At 40.5% G+C, this 26,161-nt stretch overlaps 3 protein-coding genes across 5 annotated transcripts; 1 reads left to right on the top strand and 2 right to left on the bottom strand.

The window, feature by feature from the left end:
* Window positions 1-586: 586 nt before the first annotated feature.
* camk2n1a (calcium/calmodulin dependent protein kinase II inhibitor 1a) lies at window positions 587-3,273 on the bottom strand. The gene is made up of 2 exons (XM_026168389.1): window positions 2,718-3,273; window positions 587-1,902 (listed from the first exon to the last, which is right to left on the bottom strand). The coding sequence occupies exons 1-2, from the start codon at window positions 2,884-2,886 to the stop codon at window positions 1,829-1,831; spliced, it is 243 nt and encodes an 80-aa protein (XP_026024174.1). The 5' UTR covers window positions 2,887-3,273; the 3' UTR covers window positions 587-1,828.
* Window positions 3,274-5,545: 2,272 nt separating this feature from the next.
* On the bottom strand, window positions 5,546-13,653 carry LOC113022701 (trypsin). The gene is made up of 5 exons (XM_026168385.1): window positions 13,368-13,653; window positions 12,101-12,260; window positions 10,342-10,483; window positions 9,957-10,223; window positions 5,546-6,046 (listed from the first exon to the last, which is right to left on the bottom strand). Exons 1-5 carry the CDS (start codon window positions 13,507-13,509, stop codon window positions 5,870-5,872), a joined length of 888 nt encoding a protein of 295 aa, XP_026024170.1. The 5' UTR covers window positions 13,510-13,653; the 3' UTR covers window positions 5,546-5,869.
* A 340-nt stretch (window positions 13,654-13,993) lies between these two features.
* On the top strand, window positions 13,994-26,050 carry LOC113022702 (trypsin-like). Of its 3 annotated transcripts, none has more exons than XM_026168386.1 (6): window positions 13,994-14,146; window positions 20,105-20,173; window positions 20,814-20,964; window positions 21,158-21,299; window positions 24,947-25,204; window positions 25,507-26,050. In XM_026168386.1, exons 1-6 carry the CDS (start codon window positions 14,101-14,103, stop codon window positions 25,654-25,656), a joined length of 816 nt encoding a protein of 271 aa, XP_026024171.1. In that variant the 5' UTR covers window positions 13,994-14,100; the 3' UTR covers window positions 25,657-26,050. The 3 variants fall into 3 exon arrangements, with proteins under 3 accessions (XP_026024171.1, XP_026024172.1, XP_026024173.1); XM_026168387.1 differs by lacking the exon at window positions 13,994-14,146 and adding an exon at window positions 18,787-18,825; XM_026168388.1 differs by lacking the exon at window positions 13,994-14,146 and adding an exon at window positions 19,081-19,182.
* The last annotated feature ends 111 nt before the right edge of the window (window positions 26,051-26,161 follow it).

Genomic DNA, 26,161 nt, shown 5'->3' with positions numbered 1-26,161 from the left:
GCTGGAAATGTCACGTCTCATCAGCATTGCTCACGCCTTGGTGCTCCTGCACCATTCACATCTCCGGCAGCGGAGTTGAGGGACGACTTGATTAAAGAGAGAAGCTGAGATTTTAAATGCAAACAGACATTTATTGCATTGGGAAGCAGTGGTGTACATTTTCCCCACAAATTAATTTGCAGTACTGTAGCACTTCATGAGATCAGAGTCTGTTGTGCAGTTGTCCAAGCAGTGTGTCAACTTTCCTTTTCGACAAATCGCTACAAAGTTTCGATTCCAGGCTCTTTGATGGGATTACTCGCTCATCATGCCGTCTCCTTCCATATCTGCTCTTTCCAAGGAGTAGGATGCTACTTTCTCACAGTGGAAAATGCTGACTTGCCAGATAGGCAATCCAATAACAGGAGAAACTGTACAAGGAACATATCCAAAATTTTAAGCCAAGCTATCTGCTAATGTCTCTCTTATACAAAACTATATTTTTTGTGTTTTTGCTACAGATTTAAAACAGTTTTAACAAAAAAAAAAGCAACATCAAGTACATCATTCCTTATTGTAAACCACAATCAACACTAACAGTAAATAGTACTTTGTCATAATCTTTATTACAAGATATTAGGCCACTGTACAAATCAGTGTGAATCGTACAGTACAACGCAGAGTTAAGACTGTTTCTCGAGGTTTGTCATTCAAAGCTGTATACGAGGTGCTTCAAGAATACACAAGATTTTCAGAATTTTCTGCCATGCATGCATGATTTTATATTTGCCATGCATGAGTCGGTATTTCAGTGTTTTAAGAAAGAGCCCTAAAAAATGGCAATCCAACAAAACAATTAAACTCAACGAGTAAATGTATAAAGCACGAAAAATAACAAGTTGTCCGGTACAGTATATCCCTCATGAGATTTGGCACACACAATAATGCACAATGCAATATAAATAGTCTTTTTTTTTTGTTATCAATAAGGTGTGTACAGTCAAGTTACAGTATCAACCAATCCAGGTGAAAGCCTGGGAAGCTTACAAACAGGTGGGAGGTACACGGTATATAAATGACTCGTTAGCTGCAAAGTATGGTAACAAAAAACACTCAGGCAACATCAAGAATTGTTAAGTGAAAAAAATATCACTCTCGTTTGCTCACAGTTTTCTCAACATACAAAAAAAAACACTCCCTCAGGCCTTAAGTCACTGCAAAAGACATGTTCCCAAGGATCAATAATAAATAAAGTCTTCAACACGAAACAAACCAGTTTACCAATTCCCACTTTGTGCAAGAAAATATGGGCTACCCTTTCCATATTTACAAACTGCTATTCATTTGCCCTCGCTCAAAATGAAGAGCAGAACAAATGGTACCACAGGTTTGATTGATAAGATATAGGAGAATTGTGTGCTTTAGGTTTTATATTAGATTTTTTTTTGTATCCTGTCCCTGATTTCTGCATTTCGACAGCATTGCCTCCTGCCTTAACCCCCCCCACCACTGCACCCCTTGCCCTCCCCCTTCCCCATTGCCTTCCCCTGCGTTTGTATTTATGGCAAAACCCTGTAGTTGAGGGTGTGTGTGTGTGTGTTAGTGTAAGTGTGTGTTGGGAGTGAGGGGGGAGGGTCCACTTGGGGGTCTCCTTTGCTGCCATCTCCCACCCCTGCCAGCATGTGTCATCCGGACAGCCATGACTGACTGGGAGAGGAGGGTGTGGAAGTGCTGCTTGCTGCCACATGAGAGAAAGTGCTTATATACAGTGTCTTTGGATTAAAACTGGTAAATATCGCCATAAAAAATTTAAAGAGTGTCTTTTGAGGGGGGTGGTGTGCTGACCACTCTAAGCCTCTGCCGGGGTCTTCTCTGTTCCATTTTTCTGCGCTTCGTCGTCGCCATTCTCATCCTCAATCACAACTGTGGATGACAGGGGAGAGAGTTAATGAGGGGAGGGGAAGGGGGGGGACTCATCTTGGTGTGGCGTCTTGAAAATTCAACATCGACACAAGGGTGTCAAAGCCCTGAATCGTTAGTGCTGCAACTGTATGAGCATAAGTGATTTGTGCATGCATGAGAGCGTAAGCCCATGCAAAAAGAGCGCGATAACCACGAATGTGCATCGGCGCCTCTGATGCATATTTGGGAATGTGCAGGTGTGACTGTGTACGAGTGTCGGCTGTGCACCCACAGGTGCAAGTCTTATGTGTCTTTGTGTTTGCCCATGTCTCTGTGCACTACTGTATATAGAACTATGTCTGTCTAAATGTCTGTGCCACCACAACTGAGCCTCAGTTTTCAAGGACTATCTACCTTGGTAGATATGCAGGAATGCAGGACACACAAAAGCACATACATGGCCAGCCTGACTTGATCATGCAAACACAAAAATCTCCATCACACTGCATAGAAAATTCGTTCAGCCATTCATCTGGGAGGGGACAATCAGCACAACTCTGTTGAGCAAGATTCAGGAGGCATTTAGCGGCACGCACTGCGCATCCAACTTGTGTAGCAATGCGAACAGAATAATTAAAAAAAAAAAAAAACAATACACACGCATGCAAACAGCAGACTGGTTCGCTGACCATACACTCGACTGAACATCTCGTCAAGGCAATAGTGTTGCCGATCTGGTTTCTCAGGCAAACATCCTTAAATATGGTGCACTAACAGCCGATGTGCGCATTCACCACATCACCATACAGGCGAAAACGCCTTAATTATATAATTACCCCGTTTGCTCCTGCCTATTTGCCCGAGTTTCGGCGGACGTTTGTTCTGTGAGCCGTTGAAGAAGTTGTTGGTGTCTTGAAGACGACAGGTGAAGGAAAGGTGTCCCTCGTCGCCCTCATTTCCATAATGACTCATATTTTCTTCGTTGAAAGGCAACACTTCCGACATCTCCAAATGCGTCTTTATCACCAAGGCGCACAAACTGAAATGTATAGCTCGTCGCCAAGCTTGAACCGGCTCCTTCGTAAAAAAAACAAAAAGGGAAAATAAACAATGAAATCTGCTGGCACGACCTAGCCCTTTCTGCGTGCCCAGAAGACACGTGTCTGTCTCCGTAGGTGCGCGACAGAAATATCAGTAACTCAAAATGTCCTCAGTTTCCCTGCTCGTGGAGGCTCGGCAACATTATTCAAAGAAAAAAGAAAATGGGGGGAGAAAAAATCCACGGGCTTTCTCTCTGTGCGTATTGCTTTGGAAATGGAGGCGCGCGTATAACCGAGCCGTGAAGCGCCCGCTGGTTTTGAGCGGCTGAACCCGTCGCACGGAAAATCTGAGGAAGAAATGCAAATTGAGGAGCGATGCAAAACACGGATCCCGGGGACACCTGGCGAGGGAGCTGTTCGGGGGTTTTCTGGTGCAGCCCAGAGAAGCCAAGTCCAGTTGGAGTGGTGGTGTAGTACTGCCAATGCTCCTCTCTCCTCGAATGTGGACGCAATAAAAACAAATGGCGATTTGAAATTCGAAGGTGGCACGTAAATGGAAATCGATTCATATCTTTATGTGTGGAGGGGGGGAAGCAATTCCGATTGCGCCACCAGTTGACGAGCACGAAATATTAAAAACTCGAGCCTCTTTTATTAATTTTCAGATTTTTATTATTAGGGTTCGTGGGGTTTACGAGACCGTCAAACCTCACCAGATGATGGCAGTCTTTTCACAGGCTGGGATGTGACTTTTGGCCCCGTGGCGCACTTTAAGTTCCCAGCTGAGGCCCTGGTGCTGTTTTCACGTTATCGCCCACAGTATCTCGGGAAACTGCACATCAGCATTTTGGAGTGAAAAGCACGAAGGTTAGCATAAAAAAGCAGTGACTGTGTTTGTTTAAAATATAATCCATGTTACAGAAACGATGGCTAAATATCAAGTAGACCCCCCAGAAAGAAAACAGTATGTATGAATTTTTTTCTTCATAACATAATTATTCCAAATACATATGCTGTAATAGTATAATAGGATCCACACTGAGAACATTTCGCCTCATGTTAGCAGAGAAAGCCTGAAAAGGTGTTTGGTTAAACTGATTCCTCTGGAACTTCTTTTACCACCCACTGCTGTCTACTGTTTGCATTAATCTCACTTCTATAGGTATGACAGTACAATGGACTGTCTTACAAAACAGACAGGGCATGGAGGAACGGACAGGTATTCAGTCTTGAGATAGACTATCCTTTCTCAGAGGAACTTCCCTAAATATCATTACACAGACAATGAAATGAAAAATGATATTGGAGCCTGCAGCAGAGCTAACTTTTATGTGCCGTCATGACACACCTCCTCCCTTCGGAGCTGAGGTTACAATGATTTTATCAGAGGATCCTTCTTTCATATGAGAACATCTCAAAGAACAATATTTTTCACAAAATGTGGTTACATCGCCATCAAGACTGTTTTTGGTCTTAAAGCTCCCAAGCAATGAAGACAAGTAACCTGATAAAATAGTAGCAGTAAACCCTTGAGAGTGTTGGATTGGGAAAGAGTGCATTTTCTTCTTGCAAATTCAATTTTTTTGTCTGCTAAATCAAGTATTTGTCATGTTTTCTTTCCTAAAGCTTCAGTGCAGCTGCTGAATAAGGTTTGATGCTAACACTATACTGAACTTGGCTCAAGTATGTCTTCATGGAATTAGAGCTTTATGACTAGTTAAATTAGATTTTCAAAAACAAAAAGAAAGAATAAACACTGCAGTAGTTAAAACTCAGATGAACTTCTCTTTCAGGCCTGTTTGGGTGTGGTTTGTTCAAATAAATGACTCCATATATTGTCATCAGATACTGACTCAAATGCTGCCTCAAATCCTTCATTGTTTTTGCTATCTTGCATTTATCAGAGTCACAGTGAGACAGGAAGGCAGGAGGGAAGATTGAGGGAGATGCCACGCAGCAAGGTGTAGAACCAAAGGGTGCTACACGTGGCTCTGAAGTGCGAGCTGTGGGGGAAGGATTTCAAAGTACAGACAGGCACGTGCCTGCTTTTAAACAGAAATGAAATAACAACTTGTTACAATCAAGGTACGCAGAAGAGCATTTCTGAATGCGCAACATATTACAGCGTAGCTGTATCAGTGATTCAGGCTACTGATGGTGATGTAATGGTGTGGGGGATATTTTCTTCGCACAGTTTAAGCCCCTTTTGTACCAGCTGAGCATGATTAAACACCACGGCCTACCTGATTATTGTTGCAGACCACATCCATCCCTTTATGATCACAATGTACTCATCTTCTGATAACTTGTTAAGGCAGAATAACTGGACATGTCACAAAACTCAGATGATCTCACTGTGGTTTCTTGAACGTGATAATGAGTTCTGCGTGGTCAGATGGCCTCCACAGTCACCAGAACTCAGTCCAGTAGAGCACCTTTAAGATGTGCCACGAAAAAATGGGGTCCAAGCAAGTTTTAGCATTTAATGAATTACTAGTTGAGTGTATACCACACGAGAAACTGATTAAAAATAAGTGTTTGTGTTTTTGTTTTTTTTTTAGAAAGTACATGATCAGATCTTTCTATTTATCTTTTTTGTACAAAAGTCAAACTATGACCAAAACTGATTTTTGTCATTCAGCATTCAGAGCTGACACAACTCCACACCAGCCCCAGAGTGTTTTATTGGCATCAAAAAACTTTCACAAATCTGTGAGCTCTATTACATTTACAGTAACTGTAAACGGTGCACATTCTAGTGAATCCTATAATCATAGTAATTATTTCAGAATATCCAGCGTTTAACTATATTCAAAAGGTGATCTGAATTATCACTGCAATGTTTTTCTCAACAGCCACTGCAGCTTCCAACAGAACCACTTCCTATCCATGCTAACTTAAATGTGTTTATGGGAATGTTTCCTTTCAGGCACAAATGGCTCCTTTCATTATCTCCACGGTTTGAAGCAACGCAGGTATGACCCGTAGATGGTTTGATCTATCCACCGGCGGAATCTGGACACGGCCGTGTAGACTCCAGGAAACTTAGCATCACCACAACCATTGCCCCAGGATACAACTCCATAGATCCGTCTGTCACACACCAGCGGTCCACCGGAGTCGCCCTGTAATAAATAACAATAAAACCCTTCTATTAGTTCCCATTTCACAATGTGACTCCTGGAAAAGTTTTTTGTTACCATAGTATTGATGTAAAGCTTCTTTAATTTCCCTGATGTTACATGATACACAAAGTAATACAAAGTGTCTGAACATGGGCGCCTCATAGGAGACTGTTTCAAAAAGCATTTACCGCCCAGGTGGGTCAGATATCCCAGGCATTGAAGGTTACTTGCTGTTGGTCTATTTTAGCTCAAAGAACAACATCAACTGATTCCCAAAATGCATAAATGTGAAAACTTTCTTATAAAAAAAAAAACAAGCAACAAAAACCTGAAATCGTGTAAAATGTGGCTATTGCTGTAAAAGGGACATGAAACAATACAGATATAACAGCTCATTTGCACCACTGAGCCCTGCTCCCTAAAACTAAAATAGCTGCAACACTGTCTGTGAAGCTGGATTTAAGAAATAAGTGCTTAAAGTGAAACTTTTAAAAACATGTTTAGTGCATCTTCTGTCAGTACGCGACGTCATGTGCTTGGTTGGTTGCGGCTAAAAGACTTACTTTAGTTTATGTTAGTTAACTAGCAACAGAATCAATAACCCACAGGAAAATAACAACACTAAAACTAAAAATCAGTTTAAGGGGTTCACTTTTGTGCTGCCCCTGGCTGCAACAATGAGTTTTATGTGAAGAAACCGAGGATACACTGTCTACTTTCACTCTCTCTCTTTAGCTGTGGCTGTTTGCTGTTTGGCTAGCTGCACTCAAATGGGAAAATCCACCTGTTAGCCGTAATGTTGAGGTTTGTAGAGCACTTTATAAATAAGAACAGCGAGGAGGAGTGTGAAGTCCAGAAATAAATAATGAGAAAACATGTTTTTATCTTGTGACTTTGGCCTATTGTTTCTTGGCTAATAACCAGGGGTGCACATAAGTGGTCCGCAGGTGCGGAAAATAAAATAAAAGGCGCGCACCAGATAAGAAGTTGCAACGCGCGTTTGCGTACATATAAAAGGCACTGTTTTTTGTCAGCTAGAGATGCACCACATCTCTGTGCGTTCATCATTTGTTTGAAGCAGGGTCGCCTCCTGCAACCACTTTTCCACCTTCTTTTGTGGTTCGGACTCCTTCTGACATTTCTTTGGAGGTGGAGGAGCACCAAAGTAATTGCTTAAAGGAGCTTGCTTCTTCGACATCTTTAAGAGTTCTAAACAAATGTCTGTCCTCCTCCAGAAAATCTTATGTACGCAAACGTGCGTTGCTACTTTTTATCTGGTGCACGTCTTTTATTTTGACAGCGAATGCGCACCTGCGGACTACTTATGTGCACCCCTGCTAATAACCCACATGATGTTATGCAGTTGTAGCTCCTGTAAAATTAAGTATAAGAAGGTGAAATTGTTGCCCTTCTTACAGTAAAAATTAGTTTACATGTTCCAATATTTAAATGTGCAGCATTGTGCAATAGTCTTGAGCCACCCATTGCATTTTCATGTTTTTCTTTCAAACATTTTTTCCAAGTTTTTGTTTGGGCATTGGCTGCTTTTTCACTCATTTGGGATGTGTCATTGGTTTTGGTCCCTGGGTTTTCAGTGTTTGTGAGTTCATATTTCCTTTGGATTGTGAGAATGTTTTATGTTTAGGTTTCATGTCTCCTTGGTGACTTCTTCGTTTTTTTAATTACCTTTCCTGCACCCTGTTTGGATTTTGCTTCTTTATTGGAAGAAGTCCTGCATTTAGGCTCCCCTCTGGGCTGAGTTTCTGTATTCCTTGTTTAGCCAGTATTCAGTTTCCAGTCTATTCAGTTGTCGTGTTATTTTCAAGTTGTGTTTAGCTCATGTTTTGTATAGACGCTTATGGTGTATAGCCGTGTTATTTGGGTCTGATCTATTCTTTTTTCCACTGATTGTCGAGCCTTCAGTTCTTGTTAGTTTCAGTTTCTGCTGACGTTCCGATTTGCTTTGAGTTAGTTTCTCTTTGTGTTTTTTTGTGTTCCAGTCTCATCTGCTTTTGACCTTTTTCTGTGCTCCCCCGTGTTAAGTTAACCATTGTTTCCCATTCAGATGTGTCTTTCTGTTTTATTTTGGTAACTGTTCTTCTCTTTGTCTGGCGTTGTGTTCACTTCCCCCACCTCATTATTCCTATAGCTTCCAGCTGTGCGTCCTACTTGTTGTGTATCTGCTTATTATCCTGTGTGTGTATATATTGTCTCTACCTCATTTCCTTGCCCCCCTCATCCCTATGAGTGTGTTAATGCCAGACCTGTTTTACAGAGAATCTTTTATTACTGAATGATTCAGTTCATGTTTGTGCCACAGTTTCATGAGAGAACTTTTTTTTTCTATGAATCATACAAGCTTTAAAGGGGCACCTAAGTCAAGATGTGAATAAGGGTTGTTTCTAACAGACAACTTAGCAAACAACCAATTTATCCTTAGCTAGATAAATTGGTTTTATCTGGCTAAAATGTAAACTTTTTGCAAGAGCTTAATCAGAAAAGGTTTCTGTGGAAGGGTGGCTGTCAAAAAGCCATTTTTAAGGTAAGGGAAGAGGGAGAAAAGACTGAGGAATGCCAGATTATACAAGAACTGGACTGAAAATCAGTGGTGACAGGCCTTATGGGCGATGAATCCAAATTTTGTCTACAGCTATCTTGGCGTCAACATGGTGGAAGCATTGCAGCCAGTGATCTTGTCAAAAGTGATGGAATTATGAACACAGACGTATCATGGGATACCATGTAGACAGCATCTGAATGGCAACAACTGTGTTTTTAAGGATGACAATGATCTCAAACAGCAAAACCATATCTGGATAGAAAAACACCTGAACACCGTCAGTCATTGCATCAGCCTCCCCAGAGCCTGGACCTCAACATTACTGAAGCAGTGTGGGATCATCTCGATAGAGACAAAGGCAGCCAACATCTAACAGGTGCTGTGTTTCAGTAATTCACTGCACCTGTTTCCCATTTCTTTTTAGCAAAATATAAAGAAATAATGGACGGCTTAAGACTTTTGCATAGTACCATATCTCATGTATAATGCACTGCATGTGTGAAATACTCACATGTGGCTTTTAGGATGTAGTGGTGAAGACAAATTCCAACTGGCCAACAAGGTATGGATTTAAACTTGACTGAGTACAGCAGGTCTGCTTTTCCTTTAGAAAAGTTCTTTCTGTTTTTTGTTTTAATACTTATCTTTGAATCATATTATTAAAAATCATTATTATTGCTTGAAAAAAAACCCAACACACAAGGACTTTGTCAAACACACAGGTTTTACATAGAGTTTATTTTAAACTAGTCATTCTCTACTTTGCCGAAGGTGAGACATAGCTTACTCACATACCACACGCTGAATTTCGTGTAAATTATTCTTTCACACCAACGACCGGGCTGAAACTCTTTCACGGTGCAAATAACCAAATCATAGGTTATTTTTGCTGCTATGTAAGCGTTTACAGCAAAACTCCAGGTTTTCAGTCGTGTTGCTACTTTAAGGGTTGCTTTTCTATCTCTTATGCGATTATTACAACTGCAGTAATGTTTCAGGACAAACAGGCATGTCTCCTTAATAAAAGCTTGTAGCTCGAACCAACACTGACATGATCAACTGTATCCTTACACTGTCGGGGGAAAGAGGTTTCCAGAACTGTGTTATTGTTTTGCTCTTAAGTGAGATGATAAAAGTAGGCTCAGCTTGTGCTGTGTGATCACCATGGATGGTACCTCTGAGAGTCTATTACTTCAAAATGAGTTTCTTGCCTTTTCAAAACATCAAATGAACATGCTTGGCACAGAGGGCCGCGGCGGTGTCCAACACTCACTTAGCTTGCAGCTGAAACTTTTAAAAACATGTTTTTTTTTCCTGATTAGTGAAAGGTGGTGTCTTTGTTCTTTGTACCTTGCATGCATCTTTGCCTCCAGTGCTGTAGCCAGCGCAGATCATGTTTGCTGTGATGTTTCCATTAAAGGAGTCGCTGCTGTTACACCTTGCAGTTGAGACAATGGGCACTGTGACTGTCCTGAGTGTGACAGGCACCTGGCCTCCTTCCAGACTATTGTAGCCCCACCCAGACACCCGACACACGTGGCCTTCAGCTACACCTGTCCCCTGCCTGGGAAGAGGCGCCAGCGACACGTATTTGTTCAGAACCATGGGAGCCCGCAGCTGGACAGAAAATTGTACAGTTTCCACGTGAACATGTTTTTCTTTTAAAAAAAGAAAGATGTAACAGATTAAACTTTAACAAACCACTGGTAACTTTTCTGCACCGATTCTGTGGCACCTTAATGAGCATGATGTCTGCGTTGTTGGTGCTCCTGTTGTACAGGGGATGGATGACCAAGATGCGGGGCTTAGCGTACTGCTCAGTACCCTCAAAGATGTTTACCTTGTAGTCGCCTGCCACTATCATCATTTGCTCTGCCCTAAAACACAGAAATCCATGTTGCATCACATTTGTTAACAGAGCACTAAAAAGATGTAATCGTGTAATCGTGATCTCTTTGAAAGAGGAAACAAAAGAAGCCTTTTCCCACAAATAATATAAGCTTAATTAACTATTTTTTTGTATTTTACTAAATGAATGAAAGACAAAGATAAAGTAAAACGACCTGAATACAAAGTCAAACTCGAAGTGTGCACAGGGCTTGATCGTGACCACCATGAACTGCTTGTCTGCCAGTGAACAATGGCTTACTGTGAGCAGGCGGGGATGGGGACAGTGTGACAGAAATATGGCCAATTTCCTACATCCAGACAAGATCACACTTCACCGTCTTTCTCAGTGATGCGCCAAGGTCAGCTGACTAAATCGCATCTGTGTGCTGTTTGACTTCCCACTGGCCCCCATAGAGGTTGAGTTTGTGTCCTGACGTTACCTACCCACAGCAGAATGAATGTTTGTGTTTAGGCATCTGTTGGGACCATCTGCTCGCAATAGAAAATCATGCCAAGTTAACTCTGAACCACAGTGTACTGAAAAAATGCCAGAGAAATGTTCCCGTCTGTGAAAGTGTTTCAGATTTATGGTGGAAGTGTACATATCCTCATCCTTGATTTGTGGCTGACAATCCATTCTTTTGATCAGCTACATCTGAGTTCACAAAAATGAAGGCTGTAGAGTATAGCCAGCCCACATTTGGAAATGATGCACACAACCTGCAGTGCCTAGTGGACATTCCAGGTTACGTAGATAACCCTCTGATGTATTTACCACCTTCGGTCAAGCAAACTGCACCCTTGGCTCCCATAACCTCTGAGCTTAAAGTTAACATACTTAGTTGCTGCTTACTTACTTCACTTGTTCTTGCTACAAGTTGCTGAATTTCTTGTACCTTTTGCAGTCCCTTGTTTGCTACGATGCTGTTACTCTCTTACTGTGTGGATGCCCATAAATATTACATCTATGGCCATGCTGGTGGCTCTCTGAGGCTCTCTTCTCTCACAGCGAGAAGGTCCTGCGTTCAAAATCCAAGCTGTGGCATTTCTGTGTGGAGTTCAGGTTACTGTGGCTTCCTCCAACAGTCTAAGACATCCATGGGCTTAAGTTAAATGGTGTTAAACTGGCTTTAGGTGTGAATGTGAGCCTGAATGGTTGTTTGTCTCTATGTGTTAGCTCAGGAAGATTGGCAACCTGCCTCTCATCCACCCCCCTTCGACCCTTAAGTAGATAAGTGGAAGAAAATCGATGCATGTTTACTATGACGTACTAAGATCCCCTTGTTACCATAGCACTATACCTCTTTGAAACGTCCAGCCACCAACTCTTATGAAATAATAAAACTGAGAGGAAGGCTGTGCTCAATGATATTTGTTACTTTCACATAAGCTTCTTCTTTTTTTTTTTTGGAGTTTAGAGGTATGCTACAGTATTTGAGTGCTAAAAGTTTGAACTTAGGAGATCGACCAAGTTATTGCAGTATATGCTGTTGTTTGTAGATTACTCAATTAACTAACTGATAAACCGTAGTTGGATTTTTTTAGACACATGAAACTTTAGAAGTCACAGATTGCTGCTAATGGCAGATCTTGAAGATTCTTACCCGATGTTGCAGTGCGCTGCAGTCAGGACCCAGTACCTGTGAACTAGTGATCCACCACAAAAGTGTTGGCCGCTGGTGCTCTTCAGTGACACGAGGTATTTGATGGAATTTGGTGCAGCGGTGTGACCACCTACTATACGGCTCTGCATGAGCACACGGCCTGTATGGAAACATTAGCAAGCCAAGAAAGGAACATAAGTTGCGCGTGTTCTGTTTAACTTATCTTTGAAAATGAATAGGATATGAGGAAGTGGACTTTGTGAAGATTAGACACAAACGAGACACGGACTAACTCTCAGTATCATCACGCTGAGACATAAATTGCCAAGAGTTTTTCGTAAGTACTAAGATACGTTTCTCAAGACCTTTGATTCTTCCCCCAAAACATTAAAAACACACAAAAAAAAATTCAAATAACATTTACAACATTTTCTGACAGTGGCTTAATTATAAAAGGAAACTGTACAATTTGTAAATTTTGAAAGATAGCTACAAAAATGTCAAAACAAGATGCAAAAAAGAGAAATGGACTCCCAGCCACCATCTCCCTCTCCAGACTCTTTTTTTGTTAACAAGGTGATGCACTGAAACATCAGCGTACACACCCATCAGAGCCTCTGCGCGGCGGCAACAGAGGATCTGATGACATTAGGTCTTTCACTTGTTACTGCTTCCCTCATTCACAAAAGAAAAAGAACAAATAGATTATATGTTATATATATTTTAGATTGCATAAGACTCATATTACATGTTCCTTCTTTTTTTTTTTTCAATTTCATCCACAGTATACTCTGTCTCAGTTGCTCACAGTCCATCTAACATTACTGAACTGAATTTGCTCTCCCTCCTCTGCCTCCCAGATTGCTGCCATCCAATGTTGGTATCAACCTTCAGCACACCCGTGCACCCATGTACACTCTACCTTTTATCAGTCCCCCCCCCCCCCCCCCCCATCATTAGCAACAAACTATGCACCGTTTTGAGCTGAGTTGAGAGTTTTAAACGATTTCTGTGCTTTAGGTGTGTTTAACTTCTGCCTCCTGAGGAAAATAAAAGTGCTTGCAGAAAGGTTAAATGATAATTTACCATTTAGGGTTTTGCTAAAAGAGTGATTGATTCAATAAATTAGCTTAGGCACACATCTGGGAGAATGGGAGCTAATGTTTTAGTAATGTGGAAAAACTCTGATTGGATATAATATTTTAAATCAAAGAAAGCTTGAATCTTTTGTTAGCAAAACTATAAAAACAAAACATTAGATACTCACTGTGGACTGCCATAAGCTCCAACAGCACACAACATAAACACATAAGCAGGCTCGTCATAGCAGAAGAGGTTTTTGAGCTGTTGCACCATACCAGCTGCTGAACCACTGCAGTGTCCTCTGCTCCTGTCTGCAGCCTGGTCATTCATTCCTCACAGGAAACAGTGGGTGTCAGCCCCACCAACCTTTATCCTCGAGTTTCCTTGAGGAGTTTTTAATTTCATTGTTGATCGTGCAGCAGCGCGAACCAACACTGTAACATTGATTGAGGAGGAAAAAGAGGCGAGAGAGCAACAAAGTTCACATTCAAAACGTATCTCCTATCACAACTCTTCCTTCTGACCCTCCTGACTTGTCGAAAGGCCTTACATTGTTACTATGGCAACACTGTGGTGAGCAGGTTCATCTATACTGTATCAGGGTGCTCTGTCTGTGTCATCATCCAGGCTTATCCCTGTTGAAATGTTTCAATAGTCTCTCTCTCTGTGAGTAAGAGTGTGTGTGTGTGTGTGTGTGTGTGTGTGTGTGTGTGTGTGTGTGTGTGTGTGTGTGTGTGTGTGTGTGTGTGTAGACTCGTAGCAAAGCCAAGACAACGCAGAGGTATTCTACGCACAAGTGTTTCTCTGTGTGAGTCATCATCCATCACTGAATCCGTGTCAGCAATGATAATAACATATTATCATCAGCCCGATGATGATCATCACCACCCTTCTGGCAAGTCAGCATCGTCCACAGCATGGAGGGAAGAATCTCGCCTGACCTCCTCTTGTCCCACATTTACAGTAAGCTGAATAATTGATGCTTCGCCTAGCAGAATAGGAGAGGGAGAGCTTTGTGTGGCCTCCAACTGTCAGGTGTTTCCTGGGCCAACACTAACCCGCCTTCATACAGTAATTTTCTTTCTCCCTTTCATAAATTGCTACAAAGCACATAATTTAAGTAAATGGTATGGAACTATTGTAATACAATGGTAATATAAATGCATTGTTAAGAGGTCAGTTCAACTAATGAGATAAAACCACTGACTGTATACAAAAGATGGACAAAGCCACCCTCATACCACACAGTTACTTAGTTTTAAAGCCTTGAATAGCTTTATGGTTCTTCCCACCTCCATAATTTGGAGCCAGTGACTGTGCTTAAATGAGAGGACAGAGTGTTAAGTTACCACACGTTACCTATCAGTTGATTTAATTAAAAAAGCATCAACGTCACAAACACAGTAAAGAGGTCCAGTTCAGCTCACTCAATGAAGCCTAGCAGACAGCTACCAAATACAGCTCCTTGTTGGGCCTCGGCTAACGTCAACTTTAAGCTTGTACAGGTGTTATGAAAGAGTAAATTAGCTCGTTCGTCATATAATTAGACATACATTTCATTCCCACTGGTTGTGTTTATCAGTTTTACAAAAAATTCAAGCAATGATCAGTTTTATATTGGGGCGTATTTCTTTTTCGTTAATAGAAAAAATCAGGGAATTGGTAGAAAATGTTTTGTTATAACCTTTTTCCCCCCAGTGTCTGATTTGCTAAATGTCAACTCTTTAAATTAAAACCAGGACATATGTTTTTGCATCATTATTTGTTTAAAATAATTATTAAAACATGAGAAATGTGTTTTTAAAACTATTTGATTCATTCATATGCTTTAAATTGCACTGTAAAAAAATGCGTGAAAAAGCAAAAAATGTTCTGGAAATTTTCTCCCAGTACATTTGACACTTTTTGTGACATTTTCCATAAATGATAAAAGTGTAAAATTGAATGTTTATACATAACAAACATCGAAAGATTTCATTTCCTTCATCTGAGGTGATTTTAAATTCAGTGTGGTAAGTTTCTTCCTCTCTAATTCAGTATTTCTCTAATGTCATTGTTGGTACAAATGCTGTTATATTCTTGGATACTTGTTTTATATATTAGTGTTTCAACAGTTTAGAGAAAATTTGTTTTAATTTATTTAAACATGAGTCCATTGTCATAGTTCATTATTATTATTAGTAGTAGTAGTAGCAGTGTTTATATTGTACAATATGAAAAAAGTGTTCTTACATAGTAATTACATAAAATCATGCAATTCACATGATATTTTTAGAAGTAATGGAACTAACCACTCTTATATTCTCTAGGTACAGTATATATTACACTGAGTATATAAATACACTTTTCTACCAGATTAACCATGTGCAATACTTGTATGAACAAAGCAATGATGTGATGGCTCGTTTTGATATGATTGAGTGGTTTGAAAGGATGGGTTCCTACTGAAGTTTGTGTCATTTGATCCATGACAATTACATTTGGAAAACTGCAAAGTGCTCCGTTCTCTTTTCATTGCTATTACAGCGTTACAACTGCAGTATTACATATAGTTATATATAGATAGTTTTTTTTTTAATCTTTTGGGAAGATAAGGTTATCCTCTACTGAGAAGCTGAAGAGAGAAAGGCTTCATATTTATAAAAACACCTACCTTTATCTTAAATACAGGATTCTCTTTTTCTCCTAATCCGTCCTGTCAACTGTGTGATTTTTGTGTCATAAATCTTTTAAATGTTGGCAGACATGCAATGAAAATTTCTAGAGAGGAGTCTTACATAAGGATGATTAGTAATTCCAAATTCAATGTAGTGTGGATTTATGGTGAAAAAAATATTTACCCTTGATGATATCAGCACACAGAAATCCATCAGACTTCATATTTTTAAATCAGATAGACATAAGACCTCAATGTGAAGCCTTTTTTTCAAGCATGTATAATCTTATCTGACTTCTATGACACGATTTGAGGGCATAGTACAGTTGTAAAACAACAACAACAACAACACTGAATTTGAATTGTTTGAAATTCAGTCTTAACTCTGACAGTTAATGGATCCATGGATTTCGCTGTGTAAGCGAGTTGAATATTTAGAGAAAAGTAACACTGGTCTTTTGGTTTTAGTTGATATGAAGTTTAAATTTAAAATCAATCAGTTATGGAAATAAAAGACAGGCTGTAAACAATTTTTATTTATGAAGCTGAACCTTTTAATGTGGAAGTCCGTGACAATTAACTACAGACGTTGTATGGGACCGACTCACTTTGGGAAACAGCCTCAAGTTGCCATTAAAGAAGCTCACCTTTCTCAGTACTTGAGCTTACTGATCATCACTTGTGCCTGGCAGTGTAGGCGAATTAGGTATTATTTTCACAAATATCTTTTTGCCATGTAAATTTATGCAGATGCTCCTCTTTAAGCTATCCATACTGTGCATGTACTTTTGCCAAAGTCATCTGTCCTGCTCTGTCGCAAACACACACAAAGAAACCCTGTTTGTCGCATCGGCTTTGCACCTGAGGGAGAGCTGAGCATGCTATCGCCTTTCACCCTCACAGTTACAATGACACCTTGGGGAGTGAAGACTATATGGAGGTTATGGCCTGCAAACGAAATGCTCCAACGTGTGGGAACTCAGAATGGAAAAAACCCTTCTGGGAACCTAAATGAGAATGACACCTGGGAAGAGAAAACTCAGGGAGGAGAGGAGAGGAAGGATACAGTGTATACCTGCTCGAGCAGGCTAATCAACACAGGCAGGCTGTGGCACTGATTTCTCAGCTATGACAGTGAACATTTCTACAACACTAAAAAACATTACCCATAAGCTGTTACGATGTTTTCAAGACAACATTTGAATCAACTGTTCAAAGGATGTTTGAAGGATGATGACGAAAATGAAAAAGTTTGTTTTTAATTATAAAACATTTGCAAAATGTTAGCGCGCTGTGAAAAAGTAATTGCCCCCTTCTTAATTTCTTCTTTTTTCAGATATTTGTCACACTTACGTGTTTCAGCTCATCAAACAACCATTAAATCACAAATTAACTGCATGTTTTGGAAAGCTAAGTTCAATTTCACAATCCACACCCAGGCCTAGTTACTGCCAGACCTGTTGGATCAAGAAATCACTTAAACAGAGCCTGTCTGATAAAGTGAAGCAGGGTAAAAGATCTCAAAAAGAAACTCATCACGCCACGATCAACAGAAAGTCAGGAACAAATGATAAACAAATTCATTGCCATCTATAAGCATGGAAAAAGCTTTGGGACTCTAGTGAATCACGGTGAGATCCGTTATCCACAAATGGCTAACCCTAAGCCGACCAGAATCCTGAAAGAGAATGTCCGACCATTGGTTCATGCCCTGAATGCACCAGCAACACACCACCAAGTCCAAACCCCCCCAAAATGAAACAAAAAGTAAAATGAAAAACTGTACGTTTATCCTGGAACAAAAAAAAAATATTATGCAAATAAGAGTGGGCTAAAATTCCTCCACATTGATGTGAGAGAGTCATTCTCAGTTATCGCAAATGCTTCATTCCAGTTTTTGCTGCTAAAGGTGGCACAAGTAGTGGTTTTTAATTTAGGGGGCAATTACTTTCACACAGGGTCATGTGGGTTTGGATATCTTTTTTTCCCCTTTAATAAATGAAATAATCTAAAATATGTTTTGTATTTACTGCGGTTATGTTTGTCTAATATTAAAATTTAAGATTTGCCAACAAAAACAGAACAGCCTGCAGTTTTTTACAGATGTGGTGTGGGGGAGCTGTTAAGGTAAGAAATTGTTCTTTTTAAGCTCGTCTGCTTGTCCATCCATAAACCCCTTTGGTAAACTTTAGTGACAATACTCACTGCATGCTTTATTTTCCCAGGTAATAAACTTTGCCATACTAGGACTGTACTGTAGTGGTGCTGTTACTTCACAGCAAAAAGGTTCTGGAAACCTGGTGGATACCTGGAGTTTGCATGTTCTCACTGTTCTCCACTACTTTGGCTTCCTCCCACATTCCAAAGACATGCATGTTCGCTTAATCTGTTAATCGCTTAATCTGATAATCTGTCAAAATTAAAACACTGTACGAATGTATGGCTAAAAGAGTGGTCAGTAGAAAAGGTTCTCCTCCAAGTACTCTGGCTTCCTCCCACAGACATCGATGTTAGGTTAATTCATTAGAAACTGGCCATATGTGCAAACACTTGACAATTACATAAGCTTACATAAGAGTCAGACTTGTTATTAAAAACATTTTGAGAATGTTGGGTCCTAATGGTTGAAAATGTGACACGTTTTAAAAGGTTTACCACCAAAACTTTTACATTTTCCTTTTTTAAGAAAACACCAGAAGAACAGTTTAGAGCAAACACTGAATCATATCGCTCTGCAAGTGTTTTAGAACAAAAAGATGACGATGGTGTCTTTTTATGTGGACCTGTGTGTGCAGGGGGAAGCAGACGGAAATGCTCTCACGCTCATCTCAGTTTAACGCAATTTCTGAGAATAAAATTTTCCTTGTCCAGGTAAAGAATAAATGCTGTTATATGTTCTGCCACATCTCAGGTTGATATCAGTCCTCATACTCGTGCTTTTGTCCTGCGCTCTCTAACACCACTGGATATACTAACAAGATGTCTGGTAGGTGTATTTTATCATCTCTCTGGCTTGTTGGGTTTCACCATTGCACAGCAATACTTTGTCTCCACCACTAGACAATAGGCTGAAGCTGTGAGAACAAAGGCCCCAGAAAGAAAGGTGTAATGAAAGACAAGGCTGGGGATGTCTTTTTTTTTCTTGTACTAGGTCAGACTCTCCTTTCTGTGTGTGAGAGAGAGACATTTAGATAAATGGTGTATCATGGAGGGGAATAATGAGAGTGACAGGTATGAACACAATATAAAAGAGGCCCAAGTTCTCAGACTTGTCTCGGTGTGAGAGGATTGTGTTAGAGCGTGTGTCCCAGGCTGTGCGGATTTATACTCGACTCCCAATAAGGTGAGGAAGCCTTGCTTATATAGTATTGCTCATTAGCAGCGCGGGTGTGGAATTAATGGCAGTGTACCAGCTGATTGTGTAATAAGAAAGTAAAGCTTAATCTGGATTTTCTTTATTTTTAATTAAAAGTTCAAATGACTCCATTTAAATGTAGAACTTGGACAAACTTTATGAATGACTTCTGTGTTAATGCCCATAACTTCACCGCACCATTGTATTCATAAAATTCTAACTTTGCAGGAGTTCATATTGCCACAGACGACATGTGTTGAGACTAGATTTCCCTTTGTGAGGTTTTGAGTACCTTGGCAGCTTTTTGTACGTGTGTGTTGTGTGTTTGTGTAGCGATTTTGTGTATTGATACTGTCACTACTATGCTACATAGATCACAAAACTCTGAGATAAAAGTTCTAAGATGTGATGAATAGTTAGTAAATGATGCTGGTAGTAAGAGTGCTAATGCAGCCTGTGTGAACAACTTTATTTGATGTATTGATACATATAATTTATTAGCTCTGGTATTTTTTTTAATTCGTGTGTGTGTGCGTGTGGAGTGGATACACTTACAATTTTAGGAACTTACAACAAATTGCGTTTATATGCGTTGGCATGTTTCTAATGTCTGCCTGTGCGTGGACTGATTTGGTCATTATGTTTGTGAAACCATCTTGCAACCTTGTTGTGTTTGGTTACAAATGATCGCACACGTCACATGAGTTTCCTATTTAGGGATTTTGGTTTTGTGCAAAATAATACCAGAATTTTTCAATCAAACTGATGATTTTACCTCATTAGTCTGTGCAGATTATAATTGACAGCGTATGAGATTAAAATGTCTGTTTTTTCCACTCTACAAAACATCTTCATGTATTTGTGATCTGTGATACTGACCATTGATGCTTATTTTTTCTTCTTGCACCAGTTACTATGATGAACCCGGCTCAGTCCTGCCACCTCTTAATGGCCTTCCTGTTTGTTGCTAAACTAACAGGTGAGTCGATGACACTGACTACACAGTTACGCAATATCTGACTTCAGGTATAATCTGGTTTCCAAAAAGTTGGATGTTTTGCAAAATTCAAATAAAAGCTCAGTGGGAAATGTGGGAAGGAAATTTCAAAGTATACGATTCAAAGACCATCTTCTAGATGCTGAAACTGAGAATTATCATTCGATGCCAGCAACAAAAGCTAAGGTAGTTGCAATTAAAGATTAAAAACAAAAGAGGCAGTGGGACACTGTACAACAATTTGAATTATTCAGTAATATGAGCGGTATAAACATCTTTAATTCTGAGAGGCTGAGCCTTTCAGAATTAAAGATGCAAAGGAGTTCACCTTTCTGTGAAAAACTGTACAAGTAAACGACTACAATTTAGGTTTAATGTCTTCTCAACATAAAAAATACTTACAGTACATTATATGATTAAAAAAATACAAAAACAATGCAAAATCCATATTAAATGGCCACAATTGTCAGGCAGTCTGACAGCACTGCATTGAAACAGGTCTGATTTTGCTCATGGACACTGGAGAAAGCCACTGTCTGTGAACATGGAGGGTCACTGCAAAGAAAATACCCCTATATGTATAGAAAATTTTGACATAATCCTTTGTCTCTGTGTATCTTAGGTGCATATGGGAACAGAATAATTGGGGGTACACTGGTAAACCCTTACACCATCAAATATCAAGCCTCCCTCTTGTACAGCAACTCCCATTTCTGTGGAGGCACCCTCATCCACCCGCAATGGGTGGTGTCTGCTGCCCACTGCTGGAGGGCGTAAGTTACTGCAGCTGTACATCAGGAGCACAGACACTGATCAAAACCTTGCATTCATATGTTAACACAGAGCACATCAATGTTTTGTGCTATCATTATAATTATTAATACATTTATTCCTTTTTAAATATTTGGACAACTTTTGTGTGTCTTTGATCAGCTGAACAATTATTCATGTCTTCCCCTCTTGTAGGAGTCACACGATTAAAGTGGTCCTGAGTCAGCACAGTCTCACCCAGTGGAATGGATTGGAGCAGATATTCAACGTCTCCTTGATCGTTAAAAACTCACAGTACAGCTACTGGATGCTTGACAATGATATCATGCTGCTTAAGGTAAGGGACAGCCATGACTAAGACCTCATGATTTATTGTTACTGTTTCTAGACATTTACCTTGGGATGGGAGGTACAGATAAGTGGCACACCCAGGTTGTAGTGTGCAAACAGAGCAGGATGCTTAAAGATGTTTAAATAGTTAAGAATATTTAGAATAATTAGAAAAGTACAGATTTTCTATTGTACCCGTGCATTAAAAAGTAGACATGTAACTTCCAATAAGTTAGTGCAAAAGTAGTTATAACAGTGGTAGTTGTTCAGTTGATTAGTGCAAGTTACAGCGCTGATGTAAACATCTATGTTTGTTGGGAGCAGTTTTGATTGTACAGCTGCAGGGAGGAAGGACCTGCGGAAACGCTCCTTCATGCATCTAGGATGCAGCAGTCTGCCACTGAAGTAGCTCTGCAGTTCAGCAACATTTACATGCATGGGGTGGGAGACTCTGTCCATCAGAAAGGTTATTTTGGCCAGAGTCCTGTCTCCCACCACCTGCACTGGATCTAGGGTGGATCCCAGAACAGAGCTGGCCTTCCTGATGAGTTTATCCAACCTCTTTCTCTCAGCTGTCGATAAACTGCTGCTCCAGCATACAACACTGTAAAAAATGATGGATTCCACCACAGAGTCATAAAAGGTCTTTAAAAGCGCTCCCTGGACTCCAAATGACCTGAGCCGCCTGAGCAGGTAGAGTCTGCTCTGACCCTTCCTGTAAAGAGCATCAGTGTTGTGGCTCAAGTCCAGTTTATTATTCAGGTGAACACCCAGGTACCTATACGAGTCCACTATCTCGATGTCCACTCCCTGGATGTTCACCGGTGTCAGTGTGGTGGGTCTGCGTCTCCGGAAGTCCACCACCAACTGCTTGGTTTTCCCGGCATTGATCAGCAGGTGGTTCTGCTGACACCAGTCCAGAGTTCACTGTCTGTACTCTGAGTCGTCCTCACCTATGATGAGGCCGACTATGGCAGAGTCGTCAGAGAACTTCTGTAGGTGGCAGCTTGGGGAGTTGATGGAGAAGTCTGCAGTGTAGAGGGTGAAGAGGAATGGTGCCAGCACAGTTCCCTGTGGGGCCCCCGTACTGCAGACCAGTGTATCAGAGACACAGCCCTGTGTCCTCACATACTGTGGGCGTTCTGTGAGGTAGTCCAGTATCCACTGGGACATGTGGTGGTCCACTCCTGATAGCTCCAGCTTGTCCCTCAGAAGTCGTGTCTGGATGGTGTTGAAAGCACTGGAGAAATCAAAGAACATGATCCTCACAGTGCTTCCAGGCTTCTCCAGGTGAGTCAGAGCTCGGTGCAGGAGGTAGATGATGGCATCCTCCACCCCAATGCCAGGCTGGTAAGCAAACTGCAGCGGATCCAATGAAGACCTCACCAGGGGGCGCAGATGGTTTAGAGACAACCTCTCGAGGGTCTTCATCAGATGTGATGTCAGGGCTACTGGCCTATAGCTGCTGAGGTCGTTGGGATGGGAGTTCTTTGGTACCGGTACCACACAGGAGGTCTTCCACAGCTGTGGTACTTTGCCCAGCAACAGGCTCAGGTTGAACAGATAACCTAGGATGCCACACAGTTCATCTGCACAGCACCTCCGGACCCTGGAGCTGATGCCATCTGGACCTGCAGCCTTCCGCACCTTGATCTTGCGAAGCTCGTTCCTCATTTGAAGTGCTGAGATAGATAGAGTGGATTTTGGGGGAGGGGTGGTGTATGTTGGAGTCCACAGAAGCCTGGGGTGAGTGTGATGGCTGGGAGGTGTGAGATGAAAGACAGGCAGTCACTGAAGATGAGGGAGATTGCAGCAGGGGGGACTATGCTGGGGGAGGTGTGGGTGGTTGATCAAACCTATTAAAATATTTGTTTAGGTCACCCACCCCAAATCTCCTGCAGCCTGGGGGGTTGGTTTTTGTCCTGAGCTTGTCTTCAGGCTGCTCCAAACCCCTCTGATGTTGTACTGTTGCAGCTGCTCTTCTGTCTTCCTGCTGTAGTTTTCCTTCCCTTCCCTTATCTTCCATTCTAGATAATAGATAGAAGAAAAGTCTTTAAGCTGGTAAACAAAATTACCTATGTAGTTTATTTAGTATTACATCTGTCCTTTATAGAGGATTGTGTAATTGTGTTGCTGAGCTCTATTAATAATTTCCTGACTGATGATGAATCCCTCATTGAGCCAACAATAAAATGTTTTCCAGCAGTCGCGGAAAGTCGATTCTGTTCGTCTGGACATAGCATTTCCCGAGGCAGAAACCTTTTGTCACTCATCCAAGTGACTTCTTCAATCTCAGCTGACTGCAGGTTTGATGACCGAAACTAGCCCCATTGAATAACAACGGACCAGGAGGTCACGATCTTTAATATTCACCCTCTTACAACGCTGTGAGTGCTGTCATTCCTCAACTCTCTGTGAATAGTATCCATGGACATTTATCAATGGTCATGACAATTTGCATATTAATGATCATGAAACTGACCTCACAGCCTGTTGTGCTAGTTTCGATAATTATAGGAATGTACTGTTTATAAGTTTGGGGAAACCTGCAGTCAGCTGAGACTGAAGAAGTCACTTGGATAACGTGACGAAACGTTTCTCTCACTGAAAATCCTACAGAACAGAATCTACTTTGTGGGATTTCCTTACCTGGATGATTGAGTATGCAAGTGTGTCAAACGGCATAAACTATTATGTGGCAACAAAACCCATAATAGTCATTAAACCTTATGTTTTAACTTTGCCACTTTGCTTCAGTTCGTTGAACTTTGTGGGCATTCCCTCTGCACAGCTCTCTTAAGGTCTTGCCATAACATTTCAGTCAGGCTAAGGTCTGAACTTTGACTGGCCAATCGATTCTTTTCATTTTCAGCCACTCTGTTGTATATGTTACTGCCCTTGGGATCATTGTCCTGGTACATAAGCCAGTGACTCTAGAATACTTTGCTATACAGAGGAATTCATGGTCGTTGTGCTGTCTTTGATTTTTGCAACACGTGGTGCTGTGAAATTATGGCCAAACATCTTCATTGTTGCAGGAAGTCTTGTTGTTTCCTCAGAGTCTATTTTGCAAACTTAAGTCATATGTATGACTTGGGTTGGGTATAAACAAGTATAGCTTGTTTGTCATGAACTTTAACATTTAACATGCTCACTGAGGCCTAGAGAGTCTAAAATGTAATGCTCCAGACATGCCTGCAACTTATCCTCTTAATTGCTATGGAAGCAGTGAGGGTGTACTCAGTTTTTACCAGAGAACTCTTTCCTTTTCACATTACTGTACCTCGCACTATGATTCCTTTAAGTTTTACCGAGTTTCAGTAAACGTTTCCACAAAGTTCATTTTAGTATCTAACATTGTTGGGATTCTATACCCACTATACCCTCTGTCTCCAAATCTATAAAACAGTAGTTATTAGCTAATAAAATGTGTTGTCATAATCTGAAGTTTTCACTAACTGTGATTTTATAATAATTGTGTTAACATGCTTTTGCATCTTTTTCTGAATCATTCTCTCAACCTGGCAGGGACTGCAGAAGAAAACTAGCTTTTATGGCTAAATATGGCACTGTTAAATGATAGACTGAACATTATATTATGTATGCTATGTAGACAATGTTGACTGACAGAAGGATTTGTTTTTTGTGGGTCAGCTGGACCGTCCAGCTATCATCAATGACATGGTCGAGCCAGCCTCGTTGCCAGACCCTAACTCTCTGCCACTGGAAAACCTGAATCTTTGCACAGTTAGTGGTTGGGGTGTTACCTGGATGTACAGCCAGAGTTTATCCCCCGAACTGAGGTCAGTGGAGGTGGAATTGTTCACCAGCTGCTGGAATTACTACCCCTTCAGGATCACAAACAACATGATCTGTGCTGGCTCTAGGAGTGGCGGGAGAGACTCCTGTCAGGTAACATATGTAAATACAAAAATTAAATACAAAAGAATGATACAAGACTTGGAAATGGACACTTCAGTTTGTCTATTTTACACTGATGACTTTGCATTTGTTTTTGCTTTTTAATGGAGTAATGCGGTAAACTTTAAATTGCCAAACAGCAGCAACAATGTCCCACTAACAAAAGCAATATCACTTCTAATGGTTGCTGGACTTTGCAGATTTTGTATTTCCTTTAAAAATAAACAAATAAAATTTGTCCTATCAGGTAACAAACACCCTGAAATCTTTTTTTTTTTCTTTTCCTTTTTCAGGGTGATTCTGGAGGACCTCTTATTTGTAACGGTAAATTTGAAGGCATTGTATCTTGGGGCATTGGCTGTGCGATTTCATACTACCCTGGTGTCTACACCAAGGTCAGAAACTACATTGGATGGATGAATCAGGTTATTGAGAACAGCTAATAACAATCCTTACCACTAGCTAACAGAAAATTCTACCTTGATTAAAAAAAAGAAGAAGAAAAAGAAACAAACTTGAATGGCTCCTGAAGGACCAAAAATGCTATGTTTATCTTTTATATAATTGTTTTTATATAATCACAGATATATTTGTTAAAGCTAAATTACCTGGAACCTACACCTGACTGACTTTTAGTCCCACTGACTGAATATCACCGTTATGATACAAACTGAACCAGGTTTTACAATTCATTCTGCTAAAAACACTTTTTTATGTTACAGTTATATTACAGTGTTATACAGAAATGAAAACATTGTCATAGATTTTGGATAACGTCTGTTTCAGGAATTGTTTTTGCTCCTTGAAACCTTCTATTGTCCACTGACTATAAACATATGGACCTTAAATAAACATTTTCTGAGAATAACCTGTGTTTTTTTCGGTCATTAAACTAAAACTAAAACTAAAACTAAAACTAAAACTCACTACGAAACTTCCTCAGAATCC

The sequence above is a fragment of the Astatotilapia calliptera genome, chromosome 5 (genome assembly GCF_900246225.1).
Source record: "Astatotilapia calliptera chromosome 5, fAstCal1.2, whole genome shotgun sequence".
Classification (NCBI taxonomy): domain Eukaryota; kingdom Metazoa; phylum Chordata; class Actinopteri; order Cichliformes; family Cichlidae; genus Astatotilapia; species Astatotilapia calliptera.
This window is presented reverse-complemented; position numbering and strand designations above follow the sequence as displayed.

Excerpts from the sequence above, each read along its gene's own strand:
- LOC113022701 (XM_026168385.1), bottom strand. The coding sequence starts at position 13,509 with ATGACCAGGCTGCAGACAGGAGCAGAGGACACTGCAGTGGTTCAGCAG. Across the intron at positions 10,484-12,100 it reads GCAGCGCACTGCAACATCGG|GGCAGAGCAAATGATGATAG; the intron begins GTAAGAATCTTC and ends TCTGTGTTTTAG. Across the intron at positions 6,047-9,956 it reads GAGGCAAAGATGCATGCAAG|GGCGACTCCGGTGGACCGCT; the intron begins GTACAAAGAACA and ends TATTTATTACAG.
- camk2n1a (XM_026168389.1), bottom strand. The coding sequence starts at position 2,886 with ATGTCGGAAGTGTTGCCTTTCAACGAAGAAAATATGAGTCATTATGGA. Across the intron at positions 1,903-2,717 it reads AATAGGCAGGAGCAAACGGG|TTGTGATTGAGGATGAGAAT; the intron begins GTAATTATATAA and ends TGTCATCCACAG.
- LOC113022702 (XM_026168386.1), top strand. The coding sequence starts at position 14,101 with ATGGAGGGAAGAATCTCGCCTGACCTCCTCTTGTCCCACATTTACA. Across the intron at positions 20,174-20,813 it reads GTTTGTTGCTAAACTAACAG|GTGCATATGGGAACAGAATA; the intron begins GTGAGTCGATGA and ends TGTGTATCTTAG. Across the intron at positions 25,205-25,506 it reads GCGGGAGAGACTCCTGTCAG|GGTGATTCTGGAGGACCTCT; the intron begins GTAACATATGTA and ends TTCCTTTTTCAG.